The 25,488-nt window shown below is 37.6% G+C and overlaps 1 protein-coding gene across 3 annotated transcripts in view; it reads left to right on the top strand.

Moving 5' to 3' along the window:
* The window catches only part of RBM41 (RNA binding motif protein 41), a gene marked incomplete at its 5' end in the record, with an annotated part of 56,358 nt that overhangs the window by 9,842 nt on the left and 21,028 nt on the right, over positions 1 to 25,488 (top strand). For all 3 annotated transcript variants that reach the window (XM_080795078.1, XM_080795077.1, XM_080795079.1), the window contains one exon: positions 24,381 to 24,784. In XM_080795078.1, the coding sequence (XP_080651204.1) occupies positions 24,381 to 24,784 (404 nt within the window). The remainder of the gene's footprint in view (positions 1 to 24,380; positions 24,785 to 25,488) is intronic.

The raw sequence follows: 25,488 nt of genomic DNA, 5'->3' as shown, positions 1-25,488 counted from the left end.
CTGTCTGACAGCAGATTATGAATAAGATTTTTCTTTAAACAGTTTAATGGTTGTATATTTTACATTTAGATCTATGATCTGTTTTGTCTTGATGCTTTTATAAAGTGTGGAATTTAGGTTAAGGTTCATTTTTTTGCCTATGAGTTTCTAGTTGAAGAGAGTATTTTTCTGTATTTACTTGCCTTTGCATATTTTTGTCAGAAATAAATTGGCCATATGTTTGTGTTAATAATTGTGTTAGTAATTAACTTCATAATAAATGGTGAAAGACTGAAATATTTCCCTCAGTATCAGGAATAAGACAAAGATGTTCACTCTTGCCAGTTCTATTCACAGTTGAATGAAATTAGAAATCAGTAATAGAAGGACATTTAGAAAATGTACAAATATGCAGAAATGGAATGACACTCTACTGAATAACCGATGGATCAAAAAGAAGTCACCAGGGACATTAGAAAATACTTTGAGGTGAATGAAAACAAAACTTAACATACTAAAACTTATGTGATGCAGTAAAAGCAGGGCTTAGGGGGATATTTTTAGTTATACATTCCCATATTAATAAAGAAGAAAGCTCTTAAATTAATAACCAAAAACTTTCACCTTAAGACCTATAAAATTTTTTTTAAAAAGCTAGAAAATTTTGTCCAGATCCTTAGACTGTGTAATGCCAAGAGTGAACCATAATGTAAACTGTAAACTTTGTGTAATCATAGTGGGTCAATGTAGATCCATTAGTTGTAACAACTGTACCACTCTGATGGGGGATATTGATAATGGTATAGGCTATACGTGTGTGGGAATGGGGTTATGTGGGAAATCTGTGTACCTTCCCCTCAGTTCTGCTGTGAACCTGTAACTTCTCCAAAAACATAAAGTCCCGATAAAAAAAAAGAAACTACAAAAAAAAAAAAAAGAGAAACCTAAACCCACATCAAACTGAAGGGAGAAAATAATAAGCTTAGAGCAAAAAAAAAAAAAGATAATTAAAAAAAATACAGAGAATAGGCAAAACCAAAAGTGGTCCTTCGGAAAGATCAACAAAATTCAGAATCCTTAGCTGGACTTACCAAGGAAATAAGAAAAATGAAGAATTTCTTATACCCTGCTCTACTTTGATTCTTTTTTTGCATGGAACATCTTTTTCCATCCTTTTACTTTCAACTTTTTTTAAAGTCTAAAGTGTATCTCTTTCTCTTTTTTTAAAAAGATTTTATTTATTTGAGAGAGAGAGAGACAGAGATAGTGACAGATCACAAGCGAACAGGGAGGAAAGGGAGAAGCAGGCTCCCCGCTGAGCAGGGAGCCCAACAAGGGGCTCCATCCCAGGACCCTGGGATCATGACCTGAGCTGAAGGCAGATGCTTAGCCGACTGAGCCACCCAGGCGCCCTTAAAGTGTATCTCTTATGGACAGCAAATAGTTAGGTTGTGTTTTCCTTTTTTAATCTACTTTTCCAATTAAGTGTTTAGTTCATTTATATTTAATCTATGTAATTGGAATCTTTTGCTAAAATAGGATTTGGTCTGCCATTTTACTCTTTGTTTTCTGCATGTCTTCTATCTTTTTTTTTCCCTCTGTTATTCCATTTATTCCTTCACATGAAATAGGTTTTTCCAGTATATAATTTTAATTAACGTGTTGCTTCATTTACTATCTTTTTAATTGCTTTCTTAATAGTTGTCTTGGGGATTATAATTAACATCTTAGTTAAAAAAAAAGGTTTGTATTAATACTGACGTAATTTCAGAAATACTCAAAAACTTTGTCCTGTTTATCTGTTTTCTCCTTCCTTTGTACTATTACTGTCACACAAATTACATCTTTATAGATTTTAAGCTCATCAGCGTAGTATTATAATTATTTCATTATGTAGTTATTTCCTCTCAGGACAAGAAAACGAGTTACAAAGACAAATACATATGTATTGTGGTTTTTTTTTTATGTTTACCTATATAGTCAACTTTTTATAGTGTTCTTTTTTTGAGTTCCTGAAGAGTGTTCATTTATTTCAGCCTGAAGTATTCCCTACAGTTTTTCTCACAGGGTAGGTCTTATAGTGATGAATTCTTTTAGTCTATGCTTATCTTGGAATGTCTTAATTTCTTCTTTATTTTTATTTTTTTGTTTTTTTTAAGTTTTTTTGTTTGTTTATTTTTTTATTTGACAGAGAGAGAGAGAGAGAGAGAGCACAAGTAGGCAGAGGGAGAGGGAGAGGCAGGCTCCCCTCTGAGCAGAGTGCCTGATTTGAGACTCAATCCCAGGATTCTGGGATCATGGCCCAAGCCGAAGGCAGACGCCTAACCGACTGAGCCACCCAGGCGCCCCTCTCCTTTAGTTTTAAAGTATAGTTTTTTGCCAGACTGAAGTTTTTGGTTGGTAGTCTTTTTCTTTTAGCACACCAAATATGTCATCTTACTGCCTTCTGGCCCATGTAGTTCCTGTTGAGCAGCCAACTGTTGATCTTATTTAGGACTCCTTGTCCATGATGAGTCTCTTCTCTCTTGCTACAGTCAGGATTCAATCTTCATCTTTTGCTTTTGACAATTTGGCTACATGTCTGAATGTCTCTTGGACAGACTCCAAATAGGTCCCTTGAGTTTGTCCTACTTGGATTCTGTCAAGGTTCTGTAATGTGTAGATTAATGCTTTTCAACAATTTTAAGAAGTTTTCAGGCATTAGTTCTCCAAATACTCTTTGTGCTCTTTCTTCTGAGATTTCCATTATGAATATGTTGGTGTGCATGATGCTTGCCCACAGGTCTCTAAGGCTGTTATTTTTTCTTTATTCTTTCTTGTTTTTGCTCCTCAGATTAAGTAATCTTCCTTAGATGAGTAGTCAACATATCTTCATGTTTGCTGATTTTTCTGTCAGCCCAGATCTTCTGTTGGGCCCCTCTAGTATAGTTTTCATTTCAGTTACTGTACTTTTCAACTCCAGAATTTCTATTTAGTTATTATAATTTCCATCTCTTTATTTTTATTCCCTATTTGGTAAGGCATTCTGAAACATTCCTTTAGTTCTTTATACATGGTTTTCTTTAATTGTTTGAAGAACTTAACAACAACTGATTAAAAGTTTTGTCTGAGAAGCCCAGTGTGCTTTCTCATGAAAGCTTCTATTGACTGTTTCTTCTTTGCTGTATATGGGCCATATTCTCCTTTTCTTTCCCTTTTTTTCAATGTCTTTGTCTTAATCAACTCAGGCTGCTATAACAAAGAACCATCAACTGGGTAGCTTATAAACAACGTATTTGTTTCCCACAGTTCTGGAGGCCGGAAGTCTGAGATCAGGGTTCCATTATGATCAGGTTCTGGTGAGAACCCTCTTTTGGTTGCAGACTGCTAACTTCTTGTTGAACCCTCACATGTCAGAGAACAGGGAGAAGAAGCAAGTTCTCTCATGACTTCTATAAGGGTACTGATCCCATTCATGAGTGCTCCACCCTCATGACCTTATTTAATCCCAGTTACCTCCCAAAGGTCTTCAGTTCCTATTACCATCACATCACCAGTAGGGTTTCAAAATACCTGTTGGGGGGTGGGGGACAAATATTTAGTCCATAGCAGTCTAACATTTTTTTTGGTGCAAATGAGTCAGTTAAAGTAATGTAATGTGACAATTCTGAAAGTCATTTTTCCCCACACACCCAGGGTTAGTTGTTCTTGATATTTGTATGGTGACTGTCCTAGACTAATGCTGTAAATTTGAATTCTTTGTCATGTGCAGCTGCTGAAGTCTGTTCAGTTAGCACAGTGGTCCACTAATGAGTGGAGAAAGTTTTCCTTAAGTACCTTGAACCAAAAAGTTCTACCAGCCTTTGTTGAGGGTGTGTGTGTTGGGTCCCTCCTTCAGTGCCCCACCAGGCAGTTTGCAGCTGTGCCTTAGACTTCACTTCCTATTTGTTCAGAGCCTCAAGGTTAGCCAGAGGTGAGAGATTAGTGACTTTTCAGGCTCTAACTTTCCTGGTTACACACATAGCCCAGCACATGTTTGTTACCTTCTAGAGTCCCAGGAGTATGTCTGAACTTCTCAAAGCCCCTTATGGACATCTTATTCCCTATTTTTCTTTCTTTTTTATAAGAACACTTAACAAATTTTTGAGTGTGCAATGCAATATTATTAAATATAGGCACAGTGTTGTACAGTGGGTCTGTAGATCTTAGTCATTTTGCACAGCTGAAACTTTATAGCCTTTGAATAATAACTCCCCATTTTCCCCTTCCCCCAGCCCCTGGCAACCACCATTATATTCTCTGCTTCTATGTGTTTGATTATTTTATATACCTTACATAAGTTGGCAATATTTGTCCTTTTGTGCCTGGCTTATTTGACTTAGCAGAATGTCTTCAAGGTTCATCTGTGTTGTCAGGTGGCAGGATTTTCTTCTTTTTTTAAGGCTGAATAATATCCCATTGTATGTATATACCACGTTATCTTCATTCATTGATGGACAGTTAGGTTGTTTCCACATCCTGGCTGTCGTGAACAGTATAGTGCTGAATACAGAAGTACAGATATCTCTTGCAGGCTCTGATTTCAGTTCTTTGAATAAATACTTAGCAGTGGGGTTGTTTTATCACATGGTATTTCTATTTTTAATCTTTTGCAGAAACCTAAGTGATCTCTGTAGTAGTTACACCCTTTTACATTCCCACTGAAAGTGTACAAAGATTCCAGTTTGTCCAAATCCTCACCAACACTTGTTATATTTTGTTTTCTTTGATGTTAGCTAACCTAACAGTTGTGAGGGGATATCTCATTGTGGTTTTGATTGCCATTTCCCTGATGATTAATGCTCTTGAGCACCTTTTCATATACCTGTTGGCAATTTGTATATCTTCTTTGAAGAAATGTCTATACGAATACTTTGCACATTTCTTTTTTTTTAAGATTTTATTTATTTATTTGACAGAGGGAGATCACAAGTAGGCAGAGAAGCAGGCAGAAAGAGAGAGAGGGAGAAGCAGACTCCCCGCTGAGCAGAGAGCCCGATGTGGGGCTCGATCCCAGGACCCCGAGATCACGACCTGAGCCAAAAGCAGAGGCTTTAACCCACTGAGCCATCCAGGCGCCCCAGGTTTTTTTTATTTTAGTTTTTAAATAATTTTTTAAAAATTTGAATTCCAGGGGCGCCTGGGTGGCTCAGTGGGTTGGGGCCTCTGCCTTCGGCTCAGGTCATGATCCCAGGGTCCTGGGATCGAGCCCCGCATCGGGCTCTCTGCTCGACAGGGAGCCTGCTTCCTCCTTTCTGCCTGCCTCTCTGACTACTTGTGATCTCTATCTGTCAAATAAAAAAATAAAATTTATAAAAAAAAATTGAATTCCAGGGGTCCCTGGGTGGCTCAGTGGATTAAGTGTCCAACCTTTGCTTTTGGCTCAGGTCGTGATCTCATGGTTTGTGAGACTGAGCCCTGCATTGGGCTCTGTACTCAGTGGGGAGTTTGCTTAAAGAGTCTCTCCCTCTGCTGCTCCCCCCGTTCATGCTTTCTCTCTGTTTCTCTCTCTCTCAAATAAATAAATAAATCTTAAAAATTTTGAATTCCAGTATAGTTAAGTTGAGTTGTAGGAGTTCCGTATATGTTTTGGATATTAACCCCTTATTGGATATATGGTCTTTCACTCTGTTAATTATGTCTTCTGCTATGCAGGTTTTAGTTTGATATAGTTCCACTTTCTGTTTTTGCTTTTCTTGCCTGTGCTTTCGTAGTTATATTTAAGAAATCATCACCACTACCAATGTCAAGACGATTTTCCTTGATTTCTTCTAGGAGTTTTAGAGTTTCAGGTCTTCTTTTTAAGTCTTTAATCCCTTTTAAAAATTTTTTAAAATTATTTTTTAAAAAAATTATTTATTTATTTGACAGACAGAGATCACAAGTAGGCAGAGAGGCAGGCAGAAAGAGAGGGGGAAGCAGGCTCCCCACTGAGCAGAGAGCCTGATGCGGGGCCTGATCCCAGGACCCTGGGATCATGACCTGAGCCGAAGGCAAAGGGTTTAACCCACTGAGCCACCCAGGTGCCCCAAGTCTTTAATCCATTTTTAATTGACTTTTGTAACCGGTATAAAATAAGGGCCCCATTTCATTCTTTTCCATGTGGAGATTCAGTTTTCTAGCATCATTTGTTGAAGGGACTATCCTTTCTCCATTGTGTATTCCTGCCACTCTTGCCAAAGACCAGGTGACCATATATGTGAGGGTGTATTTCTGGGCTTTCTAGTCTGTTCCACTGGTCTGTATGTCTGTCTTTATGCTAGTTCCATACTGTTTTCATTGCTATAGCTTTTTTTTTTAAAGATTTTATTTATTTATTTGACAGATAGAGATCACAAGTATGCAGAGAGGCAGGCAGAGACAGAGAGGAGGAAGCAGGCTCCCTGCTGAGCAGAGAACCCGATGCGGGGCTCGATCCCAGGACCCTGAAATCATGACCTGAGCCGAAGGGAGAGGCTTAACCCACTGAGCCACCCAGGCGCCCCTCATTGCTATAGCTTTGTAGTATATTTTTGAAAACCATAAGTGTGTGCCCATTCCCTATGTCTTCTTTTGACTTTTTTGTCATCCTCTTGTTAACCCCAACTTTTAATGCTTTCTCAAGCACCTGCAGTGTTGAACAACCCTCACCAATTCGTTTTGACAAATGCCTTAGGGTTGGGCTGTTCCTGCAGAGTGAGATATGAACCAAGTCAAAGACAAACCCTCGGATTATAGCTTTTTCAGTGAAGTACTAGGCTGGTCAAGCAGTGACAGTTCTCTTAGGATGGGGCTTTTGGTGAACTTCAGAACTGTGCTACTTCCTATAATATTAGCTAAGCTGCTGTTTTATTTACAGTTACCACAGTTGCAAGATTGTTGGCTTTCGAGGCTACTGCAAAGTTGGAGAGAGGAAATCATGATTACAGAAAGTTGAAATGCAGTAAATCTTACTGTTCTTAGTGAGACTCAGCTGTTTTTCTTGAGTAACTGTTCTTCCTATTGTTGTATGCCTTTATTTAATTTCCAGGCTTATCAAAAGTTTAATTTTTAATGAGTTTTGAGTTTATGGAAGAGCGGATTTTCAAGGTCCTTACTCCAACATTCTAGAACTACTTTCTGTCCATTTTACTTTTAAAAAAAAATATTTTATTTATTTATTTGACAGAGAGAGATCACAAGTAGGCAGAGAGGCAGGCAGAGAGAGAGAGGGAGAAGCAGGCTCCCTGCTGAGCAGAGAGCCCGATGTGGGGCTCGATCCCAGGACCCTGGGATCATGACCTGAGCCGAAGACAGAGGCTCAACCCACTGAGCCACCCAGGCGCCCCTGTCCATTTTACTTTTATCCTATCTATATTACTATATTTGAAAGTAAGTTTCATTTTTTTAAATGAGTTTACTATAGAATGTAGTTGGGTCGTTTTTTCCCCCCACTTTTTTATTGTGTTATGATTGACATAGCATTAAACTCACTAATTTTAAATGTACAATTCGGTGACTTGTAGTAAATTTAGAGTTGGTCAGCCATCATCACAATCTAGTTTCAGAACATGTCCATCACCCGAGAGATGGTTCTCAGTCCCTTTTTCTTCTCCCAGCCCAGATAGCAACTATTCTATTGTTCCTCTCTATGGATTTGCCTATTCTGGACATTTCATTATAAATGGGACCATGTGACCTTCTCTAACTTACTTAACACAGTGTTTTAATTATTCCTAGAACTAGTACTCTTCCCAGAACTAAGGGATTTCCTAGTCCTGGAGGATTTGTATGCAAACTGAGCACATCTTCCATAGTCAGCCAAGCAGTTTACAGCTCCATTTTAACCCTCACTTCCTGCTTATGCGGAGACTTAAGATTAGTCAGGTAAGAGCTTAGGGTTTTTTCTAGTTTTTCCTGAGCATGCATACAGCTCCAGCCATGAGGACAGGCCTGTGCACATGTGTGGCCTTCTAGATTCCTGGAAATATGTTGGAGCTTTTCACTGCCCTCTAAGGACATTCCATTCCCCAGAATTTCTGTCTAGGCATTTTTGGTTAACCTATTGTTTATCCCAAGTCTACCACCTCAGGCAGGGGAAGAATTCACCAACTGCCTCTGAGTATTTTTCTTAAAGGTTTTATTTATTTATTTTTCAGAGAGAGAGAGAGAGAAAGAGAGAGAACACAGGCAGGGGGAACAGCAGGCAGAGGGAGAAGCAGTTTCCCTGCTGAGCAAGGAGCCTGATGTGGGACTTGGTCCTAGGATGCCAGGATCATGACCTGAGCTGAAGGCAGATGCTTATGGACTGAGCTACCCAGGCATCCCCTGCCTCTGATTATTTTTGACAAAAGTTCTGGGGAAGAAGGCTCTGAGCACTGGTTGGTGAGCTTTGAGTTACATCAAGGAGAGCCTTGCCTGTGAAATCTTCCAGGAAACCACTAGAAAGGCCACCTAGATGACTGTTCTCTGACAGTGGTGCTTTGGAAGAATTCCAGCCCCGTTCTTCCCTCTCTGGTAGCTGCCAGGCTGCTGGTTTTCACTGTGATTTAACATTGTTGGTTTTCAAGGTTACCACAGACCTGGAAAAAAAAAAGGACAAGTAAAGGGCGAGTTAAAATGCCACAAAATTTATTATTCTTGCTGAGGTTTAGCTATTTTTATTGAATAAATATTTCCCAGATTGCTGCAGGCCTTTGGTTAATTTCTAGAGTCCTGGAGAAGCTGATCCTGACAGTTTTTGACAGTGTTCTCATTGCTTTTATGGAGGAGCAAATTTCAGGAGGTCCATACTCTGCCATTTACACTGATGTCACCTCTCTTAACAATATCTTCTGAAGCTTGGAAGTTTGTGATTTTGGCGAAGTCAAATTTACTTTTTTTCATGACTTCTGCTTTTGGTCCTTTAACTAAGATTTCTTTTTAACCCAAGGTTGCAAAGATTTTCTCATATGTATTCTTTTGCAGGACTTACAGTTTTAGCTTGTACATTTAGGTCTATGAACCATTTTGAATTAATTGCTGAATTACATGTCATGTAAAGTTAGGGTTACATTAATCTATTTTTGCATATGGGTATCCAATTGTCCTGACACCTTTAGTTGAAAAGACTATCCTTTCCCAGTTAAATTTTCTTAGTACTTTTGTGGAAAACCAGTGGACTATAAATATAAGGGTTTTTAAATGCTCTCTCTCTATTATTCTACTCTTTTTTGTTCTTTCTGTTTACTTTTCAGCAATCTGATCATGCTGTGTCTAGGCATGGGTTCTTTGTTATTTCAAATTCTCACCTGTTCCACCTGCTACTATGTAATTTTTGCAGTCATCAAATGTTCCCTGAATTTTCGCCAGGTTTTAGAATTGTATTCAGTGCGAGAAGTAGGGGTGAAGTATGGTTACTTCTTACATAGAAACAGAATTCCTAATAGCTAATAATTTTTGAGGGCTTATTTGTGCCATTCCTTGTGCTAAGCATTTTGCATGTTTCTCATTTAACCTTCATAATAACCCTACAAGATAGTGGCAGTATTATACCCATTTCACAGATAATGAAATTGAGCTTCTGAGGAGGTAGTGAACTTTCTCAAGGTCAATTGTTGAGTGGCCATGCTAGGACTTAAATCTAGGTCTATTCTTATGTGAACATCAGTGGTCTTGATCACAGCATCTGTATAGGGGATTTGAGAAGATTTTTTGGTTTATTAAGTGTGATTTTGCTGTATCTTTTTTTTAAGGTTTTATTTATTTATTTGACAGAGGGGGGGGGGCAAGAGAGCACAAGCAGGGAGAGGGAAAAGGAGCTGAGCAAGGAGTCTGATACGGGACTTGATCCCAGGACCCTGGCATCATGACCCAAGCCGGAGGCAGATGCTCAACCAACTGAGCCATCCAGGTGCCCCTGATTTTGCTCTATCTTGAGATAAACATTTTTGGGGGAGTAACACATATCCCATCTTCTAACCTTAAGTCAGTGGGAAAACAACATACATCATCTCTAGAAATAAACTTCCTCTGAAATCTTAAGCCCCAGTATATTACTCTGACCACAGCCTTTTTCTTATACTTCTGGCCCTTGTAACTCTCTTCAACCCTGTTGAAATCTCCAGTTCCTTGACCTTTTTATTTTCTCCCAATCTGTCATCCCCTTCCTGTCTCCTCTTCCTTCCACATCTTACTTAGACCCCCTCACCCATTATTTACTCATGTTCTTGCCAGTGAAGCATTCTTTTTGTTTCCTTGTCTGTGTGCCATACCCGCCTGGCAAAAACCTCAACCCTGAATCAATCCAACTAATTGCCTTCTTTATTTCTGCAGGATAGTTTTCCGGCATTACCAGAGAACAATTGTATAATTTACTGATTAATGCCTCTGCAGTTTCCTCATGTCTGATCTTGTCTAGAGCCTTCTTCCTTGTTTAGCAGTCTATCTCCTGGTCCCTGGTCAGCTCTCCATTTCATTCCTTTCATATACTTGTTTAGATCTTCATTATTCTTTCCATCCTACTGTTTCATTATTTTTAGCAGATAGGTTTCCTATTTCAAAGGAAACATTGTCATTGATAAGAGCCTTCATCTGCTTTCTGCCTGACTCTGCTAACTTCTGCATCCTGAGTCTTTATTTTCTTCCATCTCAACTCAGTGGTGTAGGTACATCCTTTGTGCCTGAAGTTAATCTTTACACATTTGTGCTGGATCCTAGCCCTATTATCTCCCGAGGGATCTCAGTCAGTTACCCCCAGTATTGCTTCTTTCCTTTCAGGATTTTTTAAAAGGCTTTTATTTATTTATTTGACACAGAGAGAGAGCACAATCAAGGGGAGCAGCAGGCAGAGGGAGAGAGAGAAGCAGGCTTCCTGCTGAGCAAGAAGCCCAATGCGGGGCTTGATCACAGGACCCTTGGATCATGACCTGAGCTGAAGGCAGACGCCCAACTGACTGAGCCACCCAGGAGCCCCTCCTTTCAGGATTTTAATATGCTTTTTACTACCTGACAGTTTCCGTAGTGTGCATACTCCTACCGTGAGCTATCTTTAAAAACTGATAAAGACAGGGGTGCCTGGGTAGCTCAGTGGGTTGGGCCTCTGCCTTCAGCTTGGGTCATGATCCCAGGGTCCTGGGATCGAGCCCCAAATTGGGCTCTCTGCTCAGCGGGGAGCCTGCTTCCCCCCCTCTCTCTGCCTGCTTCTCTGCCTACTTGTGATCTCTCTGTCTGTCAAATAAATAAATAAAATATTTTAAAAAAATTGATAAAGACAAAAATGCCCTTCAGTTGTTTAGCTACTTCAGCTAACAATATGTTAGATTCTCTGCCTTCACTATACCGTAATGAGTAGCACTCGTTTTAAGAAACTGAAATACCAAAATGATAGAATTAAATACATATGTTAATATTGTTTTGATATCTATATAGGAAATGATGTTTCCCTAGTCTTTAATGAAAATTTTCAAACACAAAGAAATGTTGAAAAAATTTTATCACAAATACCCATTATATCACCAACTAGATTCTATCATTAATATTTTATCACATATCTGTCCCTCCATTCATCTATCAATCCATCTTACTTTATTGATGTATTTAAAAGAAATTGCCAGGGGTGCCTGGGTGGCTCAGTGGGTTAAAGTCTCTGCCTTCAGCTCAGGTCATGATCCCAGGGTCCTGGGATCGAACCCCGCATTGGGCTCTCTGCTCGGCAGGGGGCCTGCTTCCCCCTCTCTCTGTCTGCCTCTCTGCCTACTTGTGATCTCTGTCTGTCAAATAAATAAATAAAATCTTTTAAAAAATAAATAAAAAGAAATTGCCAATGTAAATACATATCCCCCTAAATGTTTCAGTATGCATATTGTTAACTGGAATTAAATATTTAAATTTTTTTCTTTTGATGTAAAATTTGCATATCATGAACTGCCCAAATTTCAAATGTTCATCTGTGAACTTTTGACCAGTATATACATTTTTGTAGTGATGTATTGGCAAATGTTTAACAGCTGGCTCTCCAGAAAGTAAAAGGGCTCTCATTTGTTTCATTTACCAGTTTCCATGGTGTACATACTTGCATGGCAACTTTTAAGCTACCAAAGTGTTATCACTGAAAATGGAGTCTGGAATACATGTGTCTAATCATTGGGCCATTTCTAGCATACCACTGCATCTGTGTAACCTAATCCATGGAAGATTACCACCATTCCAGAAAGTTTTATCATACTTCTTGTCAGCAATTTCCCAGAGGCAACTGGTGTTTTGGTTTTTTTTCACTATAGATTTTCCTGTCGTAGAACTTCAGATAATTGAAATGATACCCTTTGTGTTCTTTCTGTAAGGCTTCCGTAACTGAGCATATGTTTTTGAGATTTATTCCTATTGTGTATGTCAGTCGTTTTTCCTTCTTTCTGCAACAAAATTTCTTAGAAGAATTTTCTAAAATCACTGGATTCTTTTTCTAGGACTGCCCTAACAAATGACCGCAAATCTAGTGGCTTAGAACAACAGAAGTTTAGCCTCTCACAGTGGTGAGAAGGCTGAAATCAAGGTGTTGGCAGGGCCATGCTCTTTCCAAAGGTCTCTAGAAGCCTTCCTTGTATCTTCTAGCTTCTGGAACTTACCAGCATTCCTTGGTGTTCTAGCTAGCTGCATCATTCCAGTCTCTACCCCTGTCATCACATGGTGGTCTCAGTGTGTGTCTGTGTCTCTGTGCCTTCGCATGGCCTCCTTATAAGCACATCAGTCATTTGAATTAGGGCCCACCTTAATTCAATGTAATGTCATCCTAACTCGTGACATCTGCTAAGACCCCCTTTACAAGTAAAGTCATGTCTGAGGCTTGGCATGGACATGAATTTCGAGGGTGCACTATTCAACCCAGTACATTCTGCCCTCTCGCCTCCAAATATTCATATCCATCTCACACACAAAATCATTCACCCCATTGCAACATCCACACAAGTCTTAACCTATTCCAGCATCAAGTCTAAGTCTGAAAGCTCATCTGAATATCAACTCAAAAAGTCTCAAGTGTCATTATCTAAATAATCAAAACCAGGTGTCAGCAAGGCCCTGAGTATGTTCCACCCTAAGATAAAATTCCTCTGTCCAGAGACCTGTGAAACCAGATGGATTATCTGCTTCCAAAATACAGTTGTGAGACAGGCAGAGAGGATCGGCATTCCCACTCTGAAAGGGCAGAAAGGAAGAAATAAAGGGGTTACTGGTCTAAAGCAAGTTAACAGCCCAGCAGGGAAAATTCTGTTAGGTCTCAGAGCCTGAGAGTAATGCTATGGGCTCAGTGCTCTGTCCTCTGGCCCCCAGGGGCGGTCTTGTTCTCTGGGTCCTCTGGGATAGCCCCACCTTCTCAGCCTACCAGGTGGCTGTAGCCCCACCCTCATTTGCTTTTGCATCTGTGGCTTTGCCTTTGCAGTCATCCTTCATTTTGTCCCATCTTTGTCACTTTCACGCCAGGCTGGGGTTTCTGCTGGTATGCAGTTCTCTAAAAACCTTGTTGATCTCTGGGAACCTGGGTGGCTCAGTGGGTTAAAGCCTCTGCTTTCGGCTCAGGTCATGATCCCAGGGTCCTGGGATCGAGTCCCACATTGGGCTCTCTGCTCAGCGGGGAGCCTGCTTCCTCCTCTCTCTCTGCCTGCCTCTCTGCCTGCTTGTGTTCTTTGTCTGTCAAATAAATAAATAAAATCTTAAAACCTTGTTGATCTCATGCATGTCAAGAGACCTATATAATCAGTTATAAGGGTTTTCCACAGATCCTTTCTGGATAACCCCTCCTCTCTTCCTGGCTTCTGATGAGATGGTTGATTGCATCCATGAGTCACACACCTAACCTCTTCAGTGAAAGTCTGTCCAGCCACACCATTGGCCTGTTTCCAAAGCACATTGTTTAGATACACGAGAATCTCTAGATCATCAAGTGCTGGTTTCTTTTTTCACAGATCCTTCCTCAATTTATCTCTCTTTTCTCATCATTTTATTTTAAGTATCAAAGAGAAATCAGGCTGCATCTTCCACACTTTGCTGGGAAATCTTCTTAGCTAAATATCCACTTATAAGTGAAGTCCACCCAACAGCAAAACTCGATTCAGCCAAGTTTCTGCCACTTGATGACAAAGATTGCCTTTCTTCCAGCATCCAATAACATGTTCATCATTTCCTTCTAATGCCTCACCGGAAGTACATTTTCTAATGCTCATATCTCCAGCAGTGTTCTGTTCGTGATGATATATGTATTCTCTAAGATGGTAGAAGCTTTCTCTACTATCCTCTGTACTTCTGAGCACTCACCAGAACTGCTATTTACACCTGTATTTCTACTGACAGTCTTCAAGGTAACTGACCTTTTGCTGTCAAGCAACTCAAAAGTTCTTCCAGCCTCTAACCATTACTCATTTCCAAAGGCACTTAGACATTTTTAGCTATGTGTTACAGCAGCACCCCATTTCCCAGTGCAAAATCTATATTAGTTCCCTAAGGCTGCTGTAACAAAGTACCATAAACTAAGTGACTCAAAACAACAGAAATGTATTCTCTCACAGTTCTAGAGGCTACAAGTTCAAACTGAGATGTTGACAAGGTTGGTTCTTCTGGAGACTCTGAGGAAGAAACTGTTCTGTGCCCCTCTCCCAGTTTCTAGTGGTTGCTGGCTATCCTTGCCTTGTACATGCATCACTCCGATCTCTGCTTCTACAATTAGGTGACATGTATGTCTGTGTGTCTGCGTCTCTACATGGCCTTCTTAAAAAGACACCAGTCATTGAATTTAGGACCCACTCTAATCCAGTATGACCTCATCTTTTGTGAAGGGGTTGTCCCAACTGTATCTGCAAATATCCTATTTCCAAGTAAGGTTATATTCTGAGGTTCTGGGTGGACATGAATTTTGGGGGGATATTATTCAACCTGGTATACTGAGTTATCTCCTCTTTACCGCTTACTTTAAAAAAATTTTTTAAAGATTTTTAAAGATTTATTTGAGAAAGAGAGAGCATGAGCAGGGGGAGCAGAGGGAGAGGGAGAAGCAGGCCAGGGAGCCCAACATGGGGCGCTCGATCCCAGGACCCTGGGATCATGACCTGAGCTGAAGGCAGATGCTTAACCAACTGAGCCACCCAGGTGCCCCTAAAAAAATATTTCTAATAATGAAATGGATCATGCCAGAGAGTACGTAACACATAGGGTCAGTCAAGTGTGGAAATCAAACGTTGCCAATATTCCAGAAGTCCCTGTATGCTCTTTGGAAATCACATCTCCCTACCTTCCAGATCTAACCACTGTCTTGACTTGTGATAATAATTTCTTTATATTTTTACCAACCATACATATATTGCTAGACAGTGGTTAGTTCTGCTTGTCTTTAAGCATTCATTATATCAATAAATTGTACTGTATGTATTCTACTGGGTCTTCCTTTTCTACCTACTGTTAAATTTGTGAGATTCATCCATACTGCAATGTATAGCCGTAGTTGATTGACTTTCACTGTAGTATAGTATTCCTTTCTGTGGTTATATCAGCATTTATTTATCCATTTTACTGTGGTTGGACATGTGGGTTGTTTCCATTGGGGGGGTGCTGTAAATATCAGTCCTGTTCCTGTGATCATTTTTGTACATGTATCTTGGGACACATGTACAGGATTTCTCGGGATGTATACCTAGGAGTGGACTTGAGGGGTGAAGAATTCCTACCTGTTCAACTTTATAGATGCTACCTCTTTTGTGAAGGGATTGTCCCAAGTTAAAAACCTACCAGCCACATGCGAAGAAGGTTCAGGTTGCTCCATATCTTTGTCCACACTGGGTATTGTCAGCCTCCAATCTTATGGGTATTTACTTATATTTCAGTATATTATCTTTCCCTTTCTTAATTAGCATTCATTTATATGACTTCTTATTTGACTAGGGTTTAGTAAGGTCTTGTTTGCCTCAACCTTTCAAACATGGAGAAAAAGTGAAAGAATAGTACACCCACATCCTTCACGCACATTTACTAATTTCCTCTACACTAGAATGTGTGTTTGTGTAGTTTGTGTATTGTTAAACAATTTGAAAGTAAATTTCAGACATTAAGAGGTTTTACTCTTAAATACTTCCATTATGTATCTTCTAAGAAAATAGATATTCTCCTGTATAATCATGGTATTATGATCACTCAAACAATTTAGCATTGTTACACATACTATCTAATAATACAGTTTCTAATTAGATTTCTCAGTTTTAAATTCAGGTTGTAATCAGGGATCACATATTGCATTTAGTTTGCTTTTTAATAGTTCTTCTGTGTGTGTGTGTGTGTGTGTGTGTGTCTGTCAATCTTGCAGGCATTGATATTTTCTAGAAGTCTAAGTTCAGTTTGTTTTGTTTGTTTCATTATGGTTTTAACTTCCTTCTCTTGATATCTAATGAGGTTGGAAACCCTCTCACACATAATTGACCATTTGGATAGCCTCCTTTGTGAAATGACTGTTCAGTTCTTTTGTCCATTTAACAAATGTTCCCTGAATATCTTTCCATCTGTTCATATCTGTGTCTAGGTGCAGTCTTGGTTCAGAGGTCATTTTAGGCCTGTATCAAAGCAGTGGCTCAGCCCCAAAGCCCTGGGATATGGCAGATCTCAGTGATCACTACTTACCTTCAGTAGTGCTACAGAGAAATGGGAGCTAGTAGGAAAGTGTTGTGATTTATGTCCTGAATATTCTATTTCCAAATTCCGTCTCTCATCTTAATGCATTTCTTATAAATTTGTACAAGTTCTTTATTATTGTGGATACTTGCTCTTTGTTGGCTATATGTGTTGAAAATGCCTGTTTCCATTTTGTGGCTTATCATTTCATTCCCTTTATGGTATCTCTTGATGAATAAAAGTTCTTCATTTGTATGTAATAAGAATCTATTAATTTTTCTTTCTACTTTGTAATTTTTGTGCTTTGATTAATGAATCCTTCCCTACATGAGCTCAGGAAAATATTGTTCTTTATTCTAAAGGCTTTATGTTTTTGCGTTTCACATTTAAGTCTTTGATCCACCTGGAGTTGATTTCTGTATATGGTATGAAATAGGATTTCAGGTTCTGTTTTGTTTTGTTTTTTACCATATAAATAACCCTCTATCCCAATACTATATTTTGAAAATGTCCCTGCACTGTTGTTATATTGCTAGTTCTGTCATATATCAAGTGTTCATACATGCATGGATGTTTTTATGGGTTCTCTCTTTTGTTCCTTTGGTCTTTCCGGCTATCAGTATATCAGTATTAGTATGACAGTTGAGCTTTTTTAATGTCTTGATCTCTGGTACAATAAAAAAAACCAATTCCTTCCACCTTGTTCTTATTCCAGAGTGTTTTGTATACTTTGATACTTTGTTTTTCCATGGAAATTTTAGAATCAGCTTGGCAAGTTACACACACACATACTCACACACACTCACACACGTTCTCTTACGTGATTTTGATGGAGATTCCATCGAGTATTTAAATGAATTGAGGACAATTGACATATTTACAGTATGAATCTTCAGATCTTCAGAGGTGAATATGCTATATCCTCTCATTCATTTAATTATTCTTTTGTGTCTTTTAATATATTTTCCCTATTTTCTGTTCTAACATTTTGTGAGATCGAATAGGTTTTTTCTTGATTTTTATTTTTTTTAGATTTTTTTATTTATTTATTTGACAGACAAAGATCACAAGTAGGCAGAGAGGCAGGCAGAGAGAGAGGAGGAAGCAGGTTCCCTGCTGAGCAGAGAGCCCGATGCGGGGCTCGATCCCAGGACCCTGGGATCATAACCTGGGCCGAAGGCAGAGGCTTTAACCCACTCAGCCACCTAGGCGCCCCAGTTTTTTCTTGATTTTTAAACAGCTTCATTGAGATATGTAATTTATATGTGGTAAAATTCACCTATTGTAGGTATTCGATTAGGTGATTTTTAGTAAATTTATTGACTTATGCAGTCATCGGTACAATCCAGTCTCTAGGACATTTCCATCACTCTGCAAAATTCCCATGAATGTATTTGCAGTAGTTAACTCCTGTGCCTACCCCAAGCCTTCTGTCTCTATAAATTTGTTGTATCTAGGTGTTTCATATAAATAGAATCTTACCAATACATGATCTTTGGAATTTGGCTTCTTTCAGGTAACATGTTTGTGAGGTTTGTTCATGTAACCTGTATCAGCAATCATTCCTTTTTATTACTAAATAATTTTCCATTCTATAGATATACCACATTTTATTTATCCTTTTGCTGCTGATGGCATTTGGGTTATTGTCCATTTTTTGGCTACTGTGAATAATACTATGAGCATTCATGTCCAAGTTTTTGTATGGATATGTTTTCATTTCTCTTGAGTGAATGGAGTTTCTAGGTCATACGGTAACTCTATATAACCGTTTGAGGAACTGACAAACTGTTTTCCAATGTGGTTGCATCATTTTACTTTCTCATCAGTTGATGTATGAGCATTCCTACTTCTTTACATCCTTGCCAACACTTGTTATTCCCCTTTTCTTAACAGCCATACTTGTGGGTTTGTACTGATATCTCATTGTGGCTTTAATTTGAATTTCTGTAATAGCAAATAATCATGAATGTTTTTCATGTGTTTATTAGCCTTTTTATGTCTTCTTTGATAAAGTGCCTATTGAATTCTTTTACCCATTTTTTGATGGGGTTGTTCTCTTAGTATTGAGTGGTAAGAGTTCTTTATGTATTCTGAATATAAGTACTTTATAAGTTATATGATTTGCAAATATTTTCTTCCAGTCTGTAGCTTGCTTTTTTGTTTTCTTAACGGTGTCTTTTGAATCACAAAAGTTTTTTTTTTTTTAATTTCTTTTCAGCGTAACAGTGTTCATTGTTTTTTCACCACACCCAGTGCTCCATGCAATCGGTGCCCTCCCTAATATCCACCACCTGGTTCCCCCAACCTCCCACCCCCCCCCCCCCGCCCCTTCAAAACCCTCAGGTTGTTTTTCAGAGTCCATAGTCTCTCATGAATCACAAAAGTTTTTAATTTTAATGAAGTTTCCACTTATCGATTTGTTTCTTTATGACTTGGGCATTTTGGTATCATGTGTAAGAAATCGTTACTGAACTCAAGGTCAGAAAGATGTGATTTCTTCTAGAATATGTATAGTTTTAGCTCTTACAATTAGATCTGTTATCTGTTTTTAATTCATTTTTGTGTGTAATATAAAGATTCTAAGTTCATATTTTTAAATATGCATGTCCAACTGTCCCAGCACTATTTATTGTAAAGACTATTATTTCCTCCATTGGATTGTCTTAGCACCTTCATAGAAAATCAATTGACCATAAATGTAAGGGTTTATTTCAGGACACTTGTTTTGATTCCATTGATGTATATACCTATCCTTATACTCTGAATGTCTACCTTTATTTAAGTTTTGAAATCAGGTAGTGTAATTCCTTACTTTATTCCTGTTTTTCAAAATAGCCTTGGTTATTCTAGGCCCTTTGTATTTCCATGTACATTGTAGAAGCAACTTGTCAACTTTTCTATAACAGAGCCTGCTGATATTTGATAAGGATTGTGTTGAATCTGTAATTCAACTTGGGGAAAACTGCCATTTTAATAATATTGAATATTCTAATCCATGAACATGGAATGTCTCTTCCTTTATTTAGCTCTTCTATAATTTATTTCAGTTATGTTTTATAGTTTTAAGTTTACAGGTATTATATTTTTACTAATTCTTAAATATTGTTTCATTTTGATGCCCTCCTTAATACCCATCACCGGGCTTACCCTCACCCATCCCCCTACCCCCTCCCTTCTAAAACCCTCAGTTTGTTTCCCGGAGTCCATAGTCTCTCATGGTTCGTCTCCCACTCCGATTCCCCCCCCTTCATTTTTCCCTTCCTTCTCCTAATGTGCTCCATGCTATTCCTTATGCTCCACAAAAAAGTGAAACCATATGATAATTGACTTTTTCTGTTTGACTTATTTCACTTAGGGTAATCTCCTCCAGTCCCATCCATGTTGATGGCAAAAGTTGGGTATTTGTCCTTTCTGATGGCTGAGTAATTTTCCATTGTGTGTATGGACCACATCTTCTTTATCCATTTGTCTGTTGAAGGGCATCTTGGCTCTTTTCACAGTTGGCTATTGTGGACATTGCTGCTATGAACACTGGGGTGATGCCTCATCTTTAATTCTTGATTTTAGTCAATTTTGTCTGCTCTCTTGGTTGGTCTAGCTAAGGGTTTGCCATTTTGCCAAACTTTTCAAAGAATCGGCTTTTGGTTTCACTGATTTTCTCTCTTTTTCTGTTTTCTGTTGTACTGATTTATTCCCTAATCTTTATTATTTTCTTCTTTTTCCTTGCTTTGTGTTTAGTTTGCTCTTTTTCTAGTTTCCTTAGTTTGAAAGCTCAGATTGTTGGTTTAAAAACATTCTTCATTTCTGATACAGGTGTTTAAAGCTGTAAATTTCTCTCTTAACATTGTTTGATTTGCATCTATAAATTTAGGTACACTATGTTTTCCTTTTCTTTTAGTTGAAAATATTTTTAAAATTTCCTTTGTGAGTTCTTTTATCTATGAGTAATTTAGAAGTGTGTTGTTTAATTTCTAAATATTTGAGTTTTCTCAGATTTCATATGTGATTTCGTATGTACTCATATGATTTCAGACTTTTTAAATTTTTTGAGATGTATTCCTCACTTTGGGGCTCTCACTCTAATATCAGCATGATAGATTCCCTCACTTTCTTTAAGTCATATCTCTCAAATGTCACTTTCTCAATGAGACACTGAGTCCAGCATTAAAATTCCAACTACTACTACTACAACCCCCTAGCACTTCCAATCACCCATTACACTGCTCTGTTTTTTCCATAGCACTCATACTTTCTGACATACTATGTAATTCACTGAGCTCTATGAAGATAGGGATCTTTGTTTTATTTACTGATATATCCCAAGAATCTAGAATAGTACCTGAATCATAATAGTCACCGAATATATATTTTTGAATGTATACATTAGAATATTTATCCACTTGGTCATATGTAGCTGAAATTTGTTCACTTTCATTAGAATATAGTATTTCATTATATAAACTGACTACAGTTTTATAATTGATTCTTAGATGGACATTTATATTTTTGCCAGTTTCAGGCTACTTATAAATAGCACTGATCTAAACATTATTATTATTGTATCCTGGTACACATATGCCTAAGTTTCTCTAGGGTATATATGTAGGAATGGAGCTGACTGGTCATATTATGATATATTCAGCATCAGTAGATAATGTTATAGTGATTCGTGCTGTGGGTGCACATTCCTACCAGCAATGTATGAGGGTGTCATTTCTCTACAATTTCACTGACATGTGATATTGGTGTTCTTTTTGATCTTTTGCTAGTATGGCAGTTTCCTATTAATATCCCAATATTAATAATTAGCATTTCCCTGAATTCCAATATGGTTGAGCATTTTTGTGTGTATTTATTAGCCATGTATATTTCCTCTGTTGTGAGGCATCTTTTCAATTGTCTGCCCCTTTTCTTAATGGTTCTTTACCAGTTATTTGTGCAGCAGATATTTTTCCCATTCTATGACTTTTCTCTTTATAATATTTTTAATGAACAGAAGTTTTAAATTATAATGTAGTTGAATTTGTCAATATTTTCCTTAATGGTTAATGCTTATGAGGTCTTAAGAAATCCTGCTATAAATATTCTTATACCTTGCTGGTGGAAATGAGGAATAATACAACTCCTACAGAGTGGAATTTAGCAATATTAGGAAAAATTACATATACATTTACCCTTTGTCTCAGCAATGCTGCCTCTTGTTATCTGTTTCAGAAATATACTGGAAAAATACAAAATCATGTATACACAAGGCTATTTGTCAGGGTTTTATTCATAAAAGCAAAAAAGACTGGATATAACACTAATGTGCCTCAGGAGGGGAATAGTTGAATAAACTAGAATAAACTAGTAGTTGAATAAACCTCATAGAGTACTGTGGAGCTATCAAGAGGAAGGGGAAGAGCTCTTAATATGTTATCTCCAGGATTTATTGTTAAGTGCAAAAAAGTAAGTTGTAGAACAGTATTTATAATAAGTTACCTTTTATGTAGGAAAGGGATGTAAATAATGAATGATATAGATACACACATATAGGTGTTGTGTGTGCACCCCTATTAGCTTATATTTTAAAAAAAGAAATAATGGAAACATAATGTCAAAACCTAATAAAAATGATTACTTATGGAGGAGGAAAGGAATGGGATGAAGGGGACAGAGATGGAGGTGAGACTTCTGTGAAGGTACTGTATAACACAGTTTTCACTTTAAACTCATATAAATGTTCTGAATAATAATGAAAAGGGAAAAATCAATTCCTAAAATACATAAATAATCCAAAGCAAATAAACCTACCTATTAATAAAGTAGGTAACATAACCATACAGAAAAAACAACTGTGTAAAGGGACTTTAGAACATTTGTACATTACTAATTTGATATATTTTAAGGACAAAAATAACTGCAAAGATGTATGAAACTGTATTTAGTAGTTTTATCATTAATAGTTATCTTAGTATTGTTTTTGACATTTTAAAATTCTATAAATATGTTATAGGAAAAAGCTAATAAATAAGTTTGTTAATATCATTGAGCCAGTATTTTAAGCATATGTGAAAAGAGATACAAGTCTAAAATCAAGGCATTTGAGTAAAAAACTTGTAATCTTAAATTTAAAGTGGAAATACCAGTAGGAACTCATGATTTATTTTTCTTTTAAAAGAATTTCCTAGCTTTTCCACTGAAAAGGCCAGAAGCAACAAAACAACTCAACAGCTATGAACACAACTAGCAACACATTGTGGTTTCTAAATACTATTTCCAATTAAAAGGAGCCAGGGATCCTTGGAGAGATAATCTAGGTTTGAGACAGGAAATATTCAAAATGAACTTGTGACATCTTGCTGTGCCAAAAAACTGGAAAACACAGGAGCCAATTTGAAGGGACTTCCTGGTCCCAAGTGGGATAATTTGATCACTAAATGGAATAAATATTACATTTAATTGAAGCACATCCAACATATAAAAATGATTTTACAGTTATACTAAAAATAATCATTGGTCACCATTGGAAATTTCTAAGGTACCAACTCATTACTTTTGTAGTTGGTAAAAACTGGGGAAAAAAAAATCAAGCACTTGTCCTGCCTTTCCTGTATGAACTGTGTATGGGGAAACCAAATAATTGACGGTAAGTTCATTATAGAATTCCAGATAATAAATACAAAAGAAATAATAGAATTAATAAATACAAAATAAAATAATTAGGGGACCTCCATTTTGCAGCTTTATAATAAATAACAGATCTATGCAATGGTCATTAATGGATGCAAAACCCATTAGTTGAGTGGGAAAACTTTATAATGGAGGGATTAGACTAATACTACCTGAAAATGCTGATCAACTTTAGTGTCATTAAAGTGAGACCGCCACACATGTGCCTTATGACATGATATAATAGGGAGTACACCTCTACCTATGGATGATTGTTGCCTAAAATACTGAACTTGAATAAAATCAAATCTCTAGATCAGCACTATCTTAATGCAGCTGTCCACAATGATGTAAATGGTTTCTATCTATTCTGCCCATTATGGTATCCACTAGCTACATATGGCTATTGAGCATTTGAAATGAGACTAGTTTAATTGGGGAACTGACATCTAAAACATTAATTTAAATAGATTTGTGTGGCCAGTGACTATTGTATTAGACAGCATAGATTTAGATTTAACTGCCAGTTTGTAAGAAATAGAGGGGATCAAGTTAACTTGAGGATCAAGTTGAACAATAACGTGAGCAACAATGTCAAATTTCATTTGTTCTCTGAACAAATGATGTGGTTCCTCTAATAATTCAATAAGATGGAGAAAAAATGAGGTGGAGGGGTGGAAAAGACGGGGCACTGTTTTAAAATCAGAGACTTAAAAGATAAAACAGCCAAAGCCTGGTTTAGATTTTGCATCAAACATCCAAGTGTAAAAAGATATCTTTTAAGATAATCAGAGCCATTTGAATATGAACTTAGTAGTAGATGATACTAAGAATTAATTTTGTCAAGCTCAATAAATGCCATACTGGTTACATTTTTAATGTCTTTATCAGTTAGGTGCATGTACTTGCATGAATCTGAGAGTGAGCACCTCCTTAAATTTTGCACCTGAGGTGCCTCACCTGCTTCACCATAGTTCCAGCCTTGCTTGAGATGCACCACATTAAAATAGCTTTATACTATTGTCATTTGTCAAACTTGCCCCAGCAAAGTTTCTGTGTCTGAGATCCAAGATTTAATTTTTATTTATTTGTCAAAGGTTGTGTTGGTAGGCTTTGTAGAACTTCCCTATCTCTTTGTCTTGATCTAGATGAACCCCAAAAGAAGAACAAAGGTGATCCCATGAACAACCTGGAAAGTTTTTACCAAGAGATGATAATGAAAAAACGTCTTGAAGAGTTCCAACTTATGAGAGGTGAACCCTTTGCTTCCCACTCACTGGTCTCAGCTACATCAGTGGGAGATAGTGGCACAGCTGAGAACCCGTCATTACTCCAGGACAAGGGAAAACAGGCAGCACAGGGTAAAGGTCCCAGTCTCCATGTGGCAAAAGTTATTGATAATTCACCTGAGCAGTGTTGGACTGGGCCTAAGAAGCTGACGCAGCCAATAGAATTTGTCCCAGAAGATGAGATCCAGAGAAATCGTTTGTCAGAGGAAGAGATCCGAAAAATTCCTATGTTTTCTTCATATAATCCAGGGGAGCCAAACAAGGTATAGGCCAAACCAAGAAAAAAAAACATGGGTTGTTTTCATTTTTCTTTACCTCTACCTAAATTAACACTTTTTAAAATTAGCTTTGGTTATACCAAGGAATCATGACATAGGCACTGTGATTGTGTTTTTCCTTGACTTTGACTATTAATTCTCTGCAAACTATATACGTAGCATATTTCCTATGATGTTCTTTGTGGTTTCCTAAGGTCCTAAGCTACCCTTAGCATTATAAAGAAATCTTGATGAGACCCCAGTCCTCATCTGCTACAGGTCTTGAATTGAAGGAAAAGTAACTTCCAGTTTCCTAGGCTAGTAATAAATCAAGTAATATTCATAGGACCACTGTATCAGGTAGCCATTGTGCCTCTGTAATTAGTCAATAAATAAGTGGCCACCTGGTTGTGAGTAGGGTCTACTGTTATTACATGAGTATTTTTCTTTAGAATGCTCCACCTGGCTTTCATACGACATGACTTTAAATTTCTGATACTAAGCAGCAAAGTGAAAGTGCAGGATCTCTAAGTCTTGAGAAATTGACGAATATATAAGTAGAGTTGTAAATAATCCTTGTTTTATTGATCACATCATTATTTCACATTACTGGTGTATGTTACATCCAGAATGGAAAACTTTATTGTCATGTCATTCAAAGAGGCCGCACAAGCCCCTGGAGCATATACTTGGTTGTGTTTAATTTAAAA

This window comes from Martes martes (genome assembly GCF_963455335.1).
Source record: "Martes martes genome assembly, chromosome: X".
Lineage (NCBI taxonomy): Eukaryota > Metazoa > Chordata > Mammalia > Carnivora > Mustelidae > Martes > Martes martes.
This window is presented reverse-complemented; position numbering and strand designations above follow the sequence as displayed.